The 14,078-nt window shown below is 51.6% G+C and overlaps 1 protein-coding gene across 4 annotated transcripts in view; it reads right to left on the bottom strand.

Moving 5' to 3' along the window:
• The window catches only part of LOC143301621 (liprin-alpha-1-like), a 158,854-nt gene that overhangs the window by 17,772 nt on the left and 127,004 nt on the right, over positions 1–14,078 (bottom strand). For all 4 annotated transcript variants that reach the window (XM_076616026.1, XM_076616028.1, XM_076616029.1 and 1 more), the window contains 2 exons: positions 12,281–12,456; positions 11,260–11,328 (listed from right to left, as the gene is read on the bottom strand). In XM_076616026.1, coding sequence (XP_076472141.1) covers positions 11,260–11,328; positions 12,281–12,456 — 245 coding nt within the window. The remainder of the gene's footprint in view (positions 1–11,259; positions 11,329–12,280; positions 12,457–14,078) is intronic.

The raw sequence follows: 14,078 nt of genomic DNA, 5'->3' as shown, positions 1-14,078 counted from the left end.
AAGGTTTAAATCCAATCTAGGTCAGTGAAGAATAACATTGTAAGGTGAAGGTTTAAATCCAATCTACGTCAGAGGGGAATAACATTGTAAGGTGAAGGTTTAAATCCAATCTAGGTCAGTGAAGAATAACACTGTAAGGTGAAGGTTTAAATCCAATCTAGGTCAGTGAAGAATAACACTGTAAGGTGAAGGTTTAAATCCAATCTAGGTCAGTGAAGAATAACACTGTAAGGTGAAGGTTTAAATCCAATCTAGGTCAGTGAAGAATAACATTGTAAGGTGAAGATTTAAATCCAATCTAGGTCAGTGAAGAATAACAATGTATAGTGAAGGTTTAAATCCAATCTAGGTCAGTGAAGAATAACACTTTATGGTGAAGGTTTAAATCCAATCTAGGTCAGTGAAGAATAACATTGTAAGGTGAAGGTTTAAATCCAATCTAGGTCAGTGAAGAATAACATTGTAAGGTGAAGGTTTAAATCCAATCTAGGTCAGTGAAGAATAACATTGTAAGGTGAAGGTTTAAATCCAATCTAGGTCAGTGAAGAATAACATTGTAAAGTGAAGGTTTAAATCCAAACTAGGTCAGTGAAAACTCACATTGTAAGGAGAGGGTTTATATAATTCAATACAGTTCCATAAAGAATAACACAGTATGGTGAAGGTTCACATCCATATAAAGAGGTAAGCACGCAGCTAGGGTTAGGTGGCAACCATATTCATGTTATATAAACGAGATACAAAGGTCCATGGCCATGTCAAGTTGGAGTCACACGACTGTCATACAACCAACTGACACAGGGACCAAACAGCCACAGGATGAGCGTTAAGGGTCTCGCAATTCACTGTTCTGTAGCTCTCACGTTGTCACCACCATGTATGAAGCACAGAGCCAATGAACAATGTTCGATGAGCGTTAAGGGTCTCACAATTCACTGTTCTGTAGCTCTCACGTTGTCACCACCATGTATGAAGCACAGAGCCAATGAACAATGTTCGATGAGAGTTCAGGGTCTCACAATTCACTGTTCTGTAGCTCTCACGTTGTCACCACCATGTATGAAGCACAGAGCCAATGAACAATGTTCAGGATGTCAATGAATGAAGGTAACAAAGCTATAACTGGTTACACAGCACAGGTACACAGGTGTGTGCAGGGCTCATCAGTGGCCATTACATCACTATACCACAGTCATCTGGTCAAGACACACAAGTCGCAAAGCAAAGAGGTCAAGGTTACTCTGTCAACAGGTGTGAATTCCTTTGTCAACATGTAAGTCACCTTGTCAACAGGTATGATTTACTTTGTCAACAGGCAAGGCTGTTTGTCAACAGGTAAGAGTTACTTTGTATACTGGCAAGGGTTATTTTGTACATAGGTAACAACAGGTAAGTTTAGTTTGTCAACAGGTGTGAATTACTATGTCAACAGGTAAGAGTTACTCTTTCAACAGGTGTGGATCACTTTTGTGAAAATAAGAGTAACTCTATCAAAAGGTGTAAATAACTTGTACAGGGTTACACTGTCATCAAGAATGAATTACGAAGCTAACAGGTATTTATTGTCAACAGACAACATGACCTCTGCAGGTTGACTGGAACGCACAGGGAGACAACACGACCTCAGCAGGACTACTGGGACCCAATGGGAGACAACATGACCTCTGCAGGATGACTGGGACACAAAGGGAGACAACATGACCTCAACAGGACTACTGGGACACGAAGGGAGACAACATGACCTCAGCAGGACTACTGGGACCCAATGGGAGACAACATGACCTCTGCAGGATGACTGGGACACGAAGGGAGACAACATGACCTCTGCAGGTCGACTGGGACACACAGGGAGACAACATGACCTCAACAGGACTACTGGGACCCAATGGGAGACAACATGACCTCAGCAGGATGACTGGGACACAAAGGGAGACAACATGACCTCAACAGGACTACTGGGACACGAAGGGAGACAACATGACCTCTGCAGGTTGACTGGGACACAAAGGGAGACAACACGACCTCTGCAGGTTGACTGGGACACAAAGGGAGACAACACGACCTCAGCAGGACAACTGGGACCCAAAGGGAGACAACACGACCTCAGCAGGACAACTGGGACCCAAAGGGAGACAACACGACCTCTGCAGGTTGACTGGGACACAAAGGGAGACAACACGACCTCTGCAGGACAACTGGGACCCAAAGGGAGACAACATGACCTCAGCAAGACAACTGGGACCCAAAGGGAGACAACATGACCTCTGCAGGTTGACTGGGACACAAAGGGAGACAACACGACCTCAGCAGGACAACTGGGACCCAAAGGGAGACAACATGACCTCAGCAGGATGACGGACACAAAGGGAGACAACACGACCTCAGCAGGACAACTGGGACCCAAAGGGAGACAACATGACCTCAGCAGGATGACGGACACAAAGGGAGACAACACAACCTCTGCAGGTTGACTGGGACCCAAAGGGAGACAACACGACCTCAGCAGGATGACGGACACAAAGGGAGACAACATGACCTCTGCAGGATGACGGACACAAAGGGAGACAACATGACCTCAGCAGGATGACGGACACAAAGGGAGACAACATGACCTCTGCAGGATGACGGACACAAAGGGAGACAACATGACCTCAGCAGGATGACGGACACAAAGGGAGACAACATGACCTCAGCAGGATGACGGACACAAAGGGAGACAACATGACCTCTGCAGGATGACGGACACAAAGGGAGACAACATGACCTCTGCAGGATGACAGACACAAAGGGAGACAACATGACCTCAGCAGGATGATGGACACAAAGGGAGACAACATGACCTCAGCAGGATGATGGACACAAAGGGAGTCAACATGACCTCAGCAGGATGATGGACACAAAGGGAGACAACATGACCTCAGCAGGTTGACTGGGACACAAAGGGAGACAACATGACCTCAGCAGGATGATGGACACAAAGGGAGACAACATGACCTCAGCAGGATGATGGACACAAAGGGAGACAACATGACCTCAGCAGGATGATGGACACAAAGGGAGACAACATGACCTCAGCAGGTTGACTGGGACACAAAGGGAGACAACATGACCTCAGCAGGATGATGGACACAAAGGGAGACAACATGACCTCAGCAGGATGATGGACACAAAGGGAGACAACATGACCTCAGCAGGTTGACTGGGACACAAAGGGAGACAACATGACCTCAGCAGGATGACGGACACAAAGGGAGACAACATGACCTCTAAGTGGGGCAAGTGATAAGAGAAAGAAAAAAACTCTTTAACTCAACACAACAAACCGACAAGTGTGTGTGTGTGTGTGTGTGTGTGTGTGTGTGTGCATATGTCGACTCATTTCATCTATGGGGGTGAACAGTCTGGTTGACTTAAGTTGCCTATGGCAGTGAAAGAGTTACGAGGCAGAAGAAAAGAGCAGAAGAAAGGAACACAAAAACAAAAAAAAGTTTACTGTGACATCCACAGTACTGTTACTTTAGACTTTGATTATGCTATTACAGGATATGACTGATATGACGTCCTTTTAACAGTGACTTATCCCAGCTACCAAAGTATCATCTCAGTACAAGTTCTAAAATGTAACAGCCTGGAAATAGTGATTCAGTGAAGTAACAATACCAGTCTGCCACAGACAAACTGGAGGGAAACGATAAAGTGAAAACATGAAATGCTGGGAAGGGAGTCAAAACTGCAGACATCGCCAATCTTGTGACGATGCAGCGAGACAAACAGTTCACCGCTGTCAAACTATGCTGTGATGGATACTGCCAACATCACCAGCAGTCCTGCTAAGCCATGCAAAAAAAACCCCCAGTCAGAATAAAGTGCAGTGTAGCCACAGTAAAGTGTTAAAAAAAGAAGAAAAAAAAAAGGCGCCAAGAACCAGGTGTGTGACGCAAGCGGGAGGCAGAGCTTCAGTGACACAGTACGCTGTCATGCGCTCGACGCGGCAAGCTTCGCAGGTGTGAGATGCAAGGCTTCGCAAAGCAGGAGAGGGGGGGACCAAGGCAGAGGAAGGGGGTGGGGTGGGTGCTGGCAATGCGATGCTTCAGGGTCGCGTGAAACACAGTGAGCACCAGCCGTGAAAAAGCTGCTGACGGTGAACCAGGTCATTTCAAAATGCCACCCTCACAAAAGTCCTGTGTGTGGCGTCACGGATGAGTGAGGGAGAGGGGGTGAGCGGACAGAGCAAGAAACAAACCATTCCCAAACCATGACTTCTACAAGCCACAGACATGAAGAGGTCTGGTACACTAACAGAACCACTGTTGTCATTTCAATGCAATGTGCCCTGTGTGTTGGGGATGATTACAACCAGTGTTGTCATTTCAATGCAATGTGCCCTGTGTGTTGGGGATGATTACAACCAGTGTTGTCATTTCAATGCAATGTGTCCTGTGTGTTGGGGATGATTACCATCAGTGTTGTCATTTCAATGCAATGTGCCCTGTGTGTTGGGGATGATTACCATCAGTGTTGTCATTTCAATGCAATGTGCCCTGTGTGTTGGGGATGATTACCATCAGTGTTGTCATTTCAATGCAATGTGCTCTGTCTGTTGGGGATGATTACCATCAGTGTTGTCATTTCAATGCAATGTGTCCTGTGTGTTGGGGATGATTACCATCAGTGTTGTCATTTCAATGCAATGTGTCCTGTGTGTTGGGGATGATTACCATCAGTGTTGTCATTTCAATGCAATGTGCTCTGTGTGTTGGGGATGATTACCATCAGTGTTGTCATTTCAATGCAATGTGCCCTGTCTGTTGGGGATGATTACCATCAGTGTTGTCATTTCAATGCAATGTGCTCTGTCTGTTGGGGATGATTACCATCAGTGTTGTCATTTCAATGCAATGTGCCCTGTGTGTTGGGGATAATTACAACCAGTGTTGTCATTTCAATGCAATGTGTGTTGGGGATGATTACCATCAGTGTTGTCATTTCAATGCAATGTGCCCTGTGTGTTGGGGATGATTACCATCAGTGTTGTCATTTCAATGCAATGTGCCCTGTGTGTTGGGGATGATTACCATCAGTGTTGTCATTTCAATGCAATGTGCCCTGTGTGTTGGGGATGATTACAACCAGTGTTGTCATTTCAATGCAATGTGCCCTGTGTGTTGGGGATGATTACCATCAGTGTTGTCATTTCAATGCAATGCGCCCTGTGTGTTGGGGATGATTACAACCAGTGTTGTCATTTCAATGCAATGCGCCATGGGATGATCATGTCATTGTGTTTGTCCACTGAAGTCAACACAACTGTCAAACATTTTCCTTGTCACTGAAATAATGACTCACGTATGACGAACTACGTTTACTGAGGCAATAAGCAGGGATACAGTATGACAGCAGAGCAATGTGTGTGAGACAACAGCATACACAGCACAGACTGCAGGTCAGAGAAAACAGCGCTGTTTGCAGTCAGTAAACCAGACAGCACTGCACACAGCCAGTGAGTGCCGGTGTTAGTGTCGGGGAGGTGTGGAGACAGCAGTGTGGGTGTTGGTGTGGGTGGGGGGAGGTGTGGAGACAGCAGTGTGGGTGTTGGTGTGGAGACAGCAGTGTGGGTGTTGGTGTGGGTGGGGGGAGGTGTGGAGACAGCAGTGTGGGTGTTGGTGTGGGTGGGGGAAGGTGTGGAGACAGCAGTGTGGGTGTTGGTGTGGGTGGGGGGAGGTGTGGGTGTTGGTGTGGAGACAGCAGTGTGGTGAGAAGCACCCAGCCCAGGCAGAGACAGGACAGATGGCAACACACACGCTTCATGGTCATGGGTCACATTGTGGGTCACCCCCCTTGTCCCCACACCCCTCTCTTCCTGTGGGTCACGGACAGCCCCCCCCACCCCCACCCAGTCTGATACAATGACCATTGTTCACAATTTTTTTCTTTTTGCTAGTGTTGCAAAAGACATTCCATTCCTTACTTTAGGTCATCACAACATTTTTTTTTTGTACAAGAAATTATATTTCTAGTACTTTATTTAAAAACAAACGAACAATTTCTTCATTAAGTACAATGAAAATGTTGCAACTGCAACATAATCCATGACAACTGACATACAAACTGCCTGGACTTTGAAGCTATTTCAGATTCCTCACTACCAGATTTTCACCACACTTTAAGTGAACAAAGTGGGGGTGGTAAATTATGGTACTACCAAATGTGGTGAGGAGGGGTGTGTGGAACATGTGGGTGATACACTGTGACCCATGACGTCCATGCCTGCAGTCAGATATGTCACTTCCTGCCTGAAGCCCCAAGCCTCCTAGGGAGAAAAACACACACACACAGGGAGAACCCACACCAACACATGTTACCACACAATGAACCACCCCGTCTCCAAACACAAAGTCTGACACATTCCCAGTCCCAGCACAAAGGACAGGCACAAAGAGACCCTCCCCTACACAAAGCACAACTGGATCACACAGGCAGAGGTTATGTTGACACTGAGAATGCCCCCATCTCCAACACACCACAGAACAGACATCAGGACAGACACAGGGAGACATCAGGACAGACACAGGGAGACATCAGGACAGACACAGGCAGACATCAAGACAGACACATCTGATCAGGACAGACACAAGGAGACATCAGGACAGACACAGGGAGACATCAGGACAGACACATCTGATCAGGACAGACACAGGGAGACATCAGGACAGACACAGGGAGACATCAGGACAGACACAGGGAGACATCAAGACAGACATAGGGAGACATCAGGACAGACACAGGGAGACATCAGGACAGACATAGGGAGACATCAGGACAGACACAGGGAGACATCAAGACAGACATAGGGAGACATCAGGACAGACACAGGGAGACATCAGGACAGACACAGGGATGGACAGACACAGGGAGACATCAGGACAGACACAGGGAGACATCAAGACAGACATAGGGAGACATCAGGACAGACACAGGGAGACATCAGGACAGACACAGGGAGACATCAGGACAGACACAGGGAGACATGGACATCAGGACAGACACAGGGAGACATCAGGACAGACACAGGGAGACATGGACATCAGGACAGACACAGGGAGACATCAGGACAGACACAGGGAGACATCAGGACAGACACAGGGAGACATGGACATCAGGACAGACACAGGGAGACATCAGGACAGACACATCTGATCAGGACAGACACAGGGAGACATCAGGACAGGCACAGGGAGACATCAGGACAGACACACACAGGGACCCCCCCCCCTCAGACACACACACACACAGAGCATGGTGGTGGAGTGGAGAGGAAAAGCACAGCATCAGTGCAGCAGCAGAGGAGGCAGGCAGGCAGCAGGAAGAGACAGCCACATGTGATCAGTCAGCATGTCACCTGCCCTGACAGGATGCCATGACCACAGCCACATGTGATCAGTCAGCATGTCACCTGCCCTATGACAGAATGCCATGACCACAGGCACAGTGACAGGATGGAGGCCACATAACTGTGAGGTGAGAGTGGGGTGGGAGAAGGAAGGGAGGCTGGGGGAGAGGAACGAAGATTAAGTGATGACACAGGGAGAGGGGCAGAGGGAGAGGGGCAGGGAGAGGGGCAGAGAGAGGGGTAGAGGGAGAGAGAGAGGGGCAGAGGGAGAGGGGCAGAGAGAGAGGGGCAGGGAGAGGAGCAGATAGAGAGGGGCAGAGGGAGAGGGGCAGAGGGAGAGGAGCAGAGGGAGAGGGGCAGAGGGGCAGAGGGAGAGGGGCAGAGAGGGAGGGAGAGGGGCAGAGGGGCAGAGGGAGAGGGGCAGAGAGGGAGGGAGAGGGGCAGAGGGGCAGAGGGAGAGGGGCAGAGAGGGAGGGAGAGGGGCAGAGGGGCAGAGGGAGAGGGGCAGAGAGGGAGGGAGAGGGGCAGAGGGGCAGAGGGAGAGGGGCAGAGAGGGAGGGAGAGGGGCAGAGGGGCAGAGGGAGAGGGGCAGAGAGGGAGGGAGAGGGGCAGAGGGGCAGAGGGAGAGGAGCAGAGGAGCAGAGGGAGAGGGGCAGAGGGGCAGAGGGAGAGGGGCAGAGAGGGAGGGAGAGGGGCAGAGGGGCAGAGGGAGAGGAGCAGAGGGGCAGAGGGAGAGGAGCAGAGGGGCAGAGGGGCAGAGGGAGAGGAGCAGAGGGAGAGGGGCAGAGGGGCAGAGGGAGAGGGGCAGAGAGGGAGGGAGAGGGGCAGAGGGGCAGAGGGAGAGGGGCAGAGAGGGAGGGAGAGGGGCAGAGGGGCAGAGGGAGAGGGGCAGAGAGGGAGGGAGAGGGGCAGAGGGGCAGAGGGAGAGGGGCAGAGAGGGAGGGAGAGGGGCAGAGGGGCAGAGGGAGAGGAGCAGAGGAGCAGAGGGAGAGGGGCAGAGGGGCAGAGGGAGAGGGGCAGAGAGGGAGGGAGAGGGGCAGAGGGGCAGAGGGAGAGGAGCAGAGGGGCAGAGGGAGAGGAGCAGAGGGAGAGGGGCAGAGGGAGAGGAGCAGAGGGAGAGGGGCAGAGGGAGAGGGGCAGAGAGGGAGGGAGAGGGGCAGAGGGAGAGGAGCAGAGGGAGAGGGGCAGAGGGGCAGAGGGAGAGGAGCAGAGGGAGAGGGGCAGAGAGAGGGGTAGAGGGAGAGAGAGAGGGGCAGAGGGAGAGAGAGGGGCAGAGGGAGAGGAGCAGAGGGAGAGGAGCAGAGGGAGAGGGGCAGAGGGAGAGAGAGGGGCAGAGGGAGAGGAGCAGAGGGAGAGGAGCAGAGGGAGAGGAGCAGAGGGAGAGAGAGAGGGGCAGAGGGAGAGGGGCAGAGAGAGAGGGGCAGAGAGGGAGAGGGGCAGAGAGAGGGGTAGAGGGAGAGAGAGAGGGGCAGAGGGAGAGGGGCAGAGGGAGAGGGAGAGGGGCAGGGAGAGGGGCAGAGGGAGAGGGGCAGAGGGAGAGGGGCAGGGAGAGGGGCAGAGAGAGGGGTAGAGGGAGAGAGAGAGGGGCAGAGGGAGAGAGAGAGGGGCAGAGGGAGAGGGGCAGAGAGGGAGAGGGAGAGGGGCAGGGAGAGGGGCAGAGGGAGAGGGAGAGGGGCAGAGGGAGAGGGGCAGGGAGAGGGCAGAGAGAGGGGTAGAGGAGAGAGAGAGGGGCAGGATGGGAGAGGTCACAGTGAGGGGCAGAGGGAGTGAAGGGGGGCAGATTGGGAAGTGTCACAGTGAAGGAGAGGGGGACAGGATTGGGAAGTGTCACAGTGAAGGGAGGGGACAAGGATTGGGAGTGTCACAGTGAAGGGGGGGGACAAGGATTGGGAAGTGTCACAGTGAAGGGGGGGACAAGGATTGGGAAGTGTCACAGTGAAGGGAGGGGGGCAAGGATTGGGAAGTGTCACAGTGAAGGGGGGGGGGGGGACAAGGATTGGGAAGTGTCACAGTGAGAGGGGGGGACAAGGATTGGGAAGTGTCACAGTGAGGGGGGGGGGCAAGGATTGGGAGTGTCACAGTGAAGGGGGGGACAAGGATTGGGAAGTGTCACAGTGAAGGGGGGGGGCAAGGATTGGGAAGTGTCACAGTGAGGGGGGGGGGACAAGGATTGGGAAGTGTCACAGTGAAGGGGGGGGGGACAAGGATTGGGAAGGTCAGTGCACAAGGTGAAGGGGGGGGGGACAAGGATTGGGAAGTGTCACAGTGAAGGGGGGGGGGGACAAGGATTGGGAAGTGTCACAGTGAAGGGGGGGGGGACAAGGATTGGGAAGTGTCACAGTGAAGGGGGGGGGGACAAGGATTGGGAAGTGTCACAGTGAAGGGGGGGGGGACAAGGATTGGGAAGTGTCACAGTGAAGGGGGGGGGGGGACAAGGATTGGGAAGTGTCACAGTGAAGGGGGGGGGGGACAAGGATTGGGAAGTGTCACAGTGAAGGGGGGGGGGGACAAGGATTGGGAAGTGTCACAGTGAAGGGGGGGGGGGACAAGGATTGGGAAGTGTCACAGTGAAGGGGGGGGGGGGACAAGGATTGGGAAGTGTCACAGTGAAGGGGGGGGGGGACAAGGATTGGGAAGTGTCACAGTGAAGGGGGGGGGGGGGGACAAGGATTGGGAAGTGTCACAGTGAAGGGGGGGGGGGACAAGGATTGGGAAGTGTCACAGTGAAGGGGGGGGGGGGACAAGGATTGGGAAGTGTCACAGTGAAGGGGGGGGGGACAAGGATTGGGAAGTGTCACAGTGAAGGGGGGGGGGACAAGGATTGGGAAGTGTCACAGTGAAGGGGGGGGGGGACAAGGATTGGGAAGTGTCACAGTGAAGGGGGGTGGGGGGGACAAGGATTGGGAAGTGTCACAGTGAAGGGGGGGGGACAAGGATTGGGAAGTGTCACAGTGAAGGGGGGGGGGGACAAGGATTGGGAAGTGTCACAGTGAAGGGGGGGGGGACAAGGATTGGAAGTGTCACAGTGAAGGGGGTGGGGGGGGGGACAAGGATTGGGAAGTGTCACAGTGAAGGGGGGGGGACAAGGATTGGGAAGTGTCACAGTGAAGGGGGGGGGGGGACAAGGATTGGGAAGTGTCACAGTGAAGGGGGGGGGACAAGGATTGGGAAGTGTCACAGTGAAGGGGGGGAGGGGGACAAGGATTGGGAAGTGTCACAGTGAAGGGGGGGAGGGGGACAAGGATTGGGAAGTGTCACAGTGAAGGGGGGGGGGGGGACAAGGATTGGGAAGTGTCACAGTGAAGGGGGGGGGGACAAGGATTGGGAAGTGTCACAGTGAAGGGGGGGGGGACAAGGATTGGGAAGTGTCACAGTGAAGGGGGGGGGGGCCAAGGATTGGGAAGTGTCACAGTGAAGGGGGGGGGGGACAAGGATTGGGAAGTGTCACAGTGAAGGGGGGGGGGGACAAGGATTGGGAAGTGTCACAGTGAAGGGGGGGGACAAGGATTGGGAAGTGTCACAGTGAAGGGGGGGGGACAAGGATTAGGAAGTGTCACAGTGAAGGGGGGGGGGGACAAGGATTGGGAAGTGTCACAGTGAAGGGGGGGGGGGGACAAGGATTGGGAAGTGTCACAGTGAAGGGGGGGGACAAGGATTGGGAAGTGTCACAGTGAAGGGGGGGGGGGACAAGGATTGGGAAGTGTCACAGTGAAGGGGGGGGACAAGGATTGGGAAGTGTCACAGTGAAGGGGGGGGGGGACAAGGATTGGGAAGTGTCACAGTGAAGGGGGCTGGGGGGGTGGACAAGGATTAGGAAGTGTCACAGTGAAGGGGGAAGGGGGGGGAGGGAGGTATGGGGTGTGTCTTACCTCCTCCAGCCGTCTGTCTGTTCCCCGAGCTAACAGGTTGTTGAATTCTCGTTCCAACACCATGCGGGCCTGTCACACACAGACACAGCTGTCACATACATTGCTGTTTTCTTTCTCATATCACTTTCACACACACACACACACACACACACACAGAGCCAGACATATCTGTTCCATACATTGCTGTTTTCTTACTCATATCACTTTCACACACACACACACACAGCCAGACACATTACATACACTAGATTCACGGTTTTCTTTCCATATCACTGTCACACATACACACACACAGCCAGACACATTACATACACTAGCTTCACTGTTTTCTTTCCATATCACTGTCACACATACACACACACAGCCAGACACATTACATACACTAGATTCACGGTTTTCTTTCCATATCACTGTCACACATACACACACACAGCCAGAGACATTACATACATTGCTATTTTCTTTTTCATACACTAATTACTGGCAATAATTAATACTCATGTCTTAAATGATAATGTCATGTTTCAGGTTTTAGAGTTTAGTAATTGTCTAGATGTACTATGTAATGCATGGGAAATGAATGTGGAGAATACCAAAACATGTAGTTTATCAAACCAATGATTCATGTATCATGTGACAGTATGTAATGCATGGGAAATGAATGTGTTGACAACCCAACAATGTATTTTATCAAACTAATGATCCATTACCATGTGACAGTATGTAATGCATGGGAAATGAATGTGTTGACAACCCAACAATGTATTTTATCAAACTAATGATCCATTACCATGTGACAGTATGTAATGCATGGGAAATGAATGTGTTGACAACCCAACAATGTATTTTATCAAACTAATGATCCATCACCATGTGAAAGTATGTAATGCATGGGAAATGAATGTGTTGACAACCCAAACATGTAGTTTATCAAACCAAGGCTCCATGCACCATGTGAAAGTGTGCACTGCATGTGAAATGACAGTGCTGACCACCCAAACAGGGGCAGCCCAGCAGAGACCTGTGTGTTTTGTGTGGGGATCTGCAGAGCAAGGGCCAGACTGTTGTGGTCGAAGCTGTCGTCCAGGGCGATGAGAGCGCCGTGCACGCCCGATTCGATCAGGTTGTTGGCGTACTCCCTCAGGCTGACCGACTGCACCCACTTCATCACTCGCTCATTGGACCACACCAACACGTCTGTACACACACCATCATCACAGGTCATCACTCGCTCATTGGACCACACCAACACGTCTGTACACACACCATCACCACATGTCATCACTCGCTCATTGGACCACACCAACACGTCTGTACACACACCATCACCACAGGTCATCACTCGCTCATTGGACCACACCAACACGTCTGTACACACACCATCACCACAGGTCATCACTAGTTGGACCACACCAACACGTCTGTACACACACCATCACCACAGGTCATCACTAGCTGGACCACACCAACACGTCTGTACACACACCATCACCACAGGTCATCACTCGCTCATTGGACCACACCAACACGTCTGTACACACACCATTATCACAGGTCATCACTCGCTCATTGGACCACACCAACACGTCTGTACACACACAATTATCACAGGTCATCACTCGCTCATTGGACCACACCAACACGTCTGTACACACACCATTATCACAGGTCATCACTCGCTGGACCACACCAACACGTCTGTACACACACCATCATCACAGGTCATCACTCGCTGGACCACACCAACACGTCTGTACACACACCATCACCATGGTCATCACTCGCTCATTGGACCACACCAACACGTCTGTACACACACCATCACCACAGGTCATCACTAGTTGGACCACACCAACACGCCTGTACACACACCATCACCACAGGTCATCACTCACTCATTGGACCACACCAACACGTCTGTACACACACCATCACCACATGTCATCACTCGCTGGACCACACCAACACGTCTGTACACACACCATCATCACATGTCATCACTAGTTGGACCACACCAACACGTCTGTATACACACCATCACCACATGTCATCACTAGTTGGACCACACCAACACGTCTGTACACACACCATCACCACATGTCATCACTAGTTGGACCACACCAACATGTCTGTACACACACCATCACCACAGGTCATCACTCGCTCATTGGACCACACCAACACGTCTGTACACACACACACCATCACCATGGTCATCACTCGCTGGACCACACCAACACGTCTGTACACACACCATCACCACAGGTCATCACTAGTTGGACCACGCCAACACGTCTGTACACACACCATTATCACAGGTCATCACTCGCTCATTGGACCACACCAACACGTCTGTACACACACCATCACCACAGGTCATCACTCGCTCATTGGACCACACCAACACGTCTGTACACACACCATCACCACAGGTCATCACTAGTTGGACCACACCAACACGTCTGTACACACACCATCACCACATGTCATCACTAGTTGGACCACACCAACACGTCTGTACACACACCATCACCACAGGTCATCACTAGATGGACCACACCAACACGTCTGTACACACACCATCACCACAGGTCATCACTCGCTCATTGGACCACACCAACACGTCTGTACACACACCATCACCACAGGTCATCACTCGCTCATTGGACCACACCAACACGTCTGTACACACACCATCACCACAGGTCATCACTAGTTGAACCACACCAACACGTCTGTACACACACACACACACACTACCACCACAGGCACGTGATGTCAAACTGCATGATTCACCTCCATTTCAGTTTCAGTTTCTC

The sequence above is a fragment of the Babylonia areolata genome, chromosome 27 (assembly GCF_041734735.1).
Source record: "Babylonia areolata isolate BAREFJ2019XMU chromosome 27, ASM4173473v1, whole genome shotgun sequence".
NCBI lineage: Eukaryota > Metazoa > Mollusca > Gastropoda > Neogastropoda > Buccinidae > Babylonia > Babylonia areolata.
This window is presented reverse-complemented; position numbering and strand designations above follow the sequence as displayed.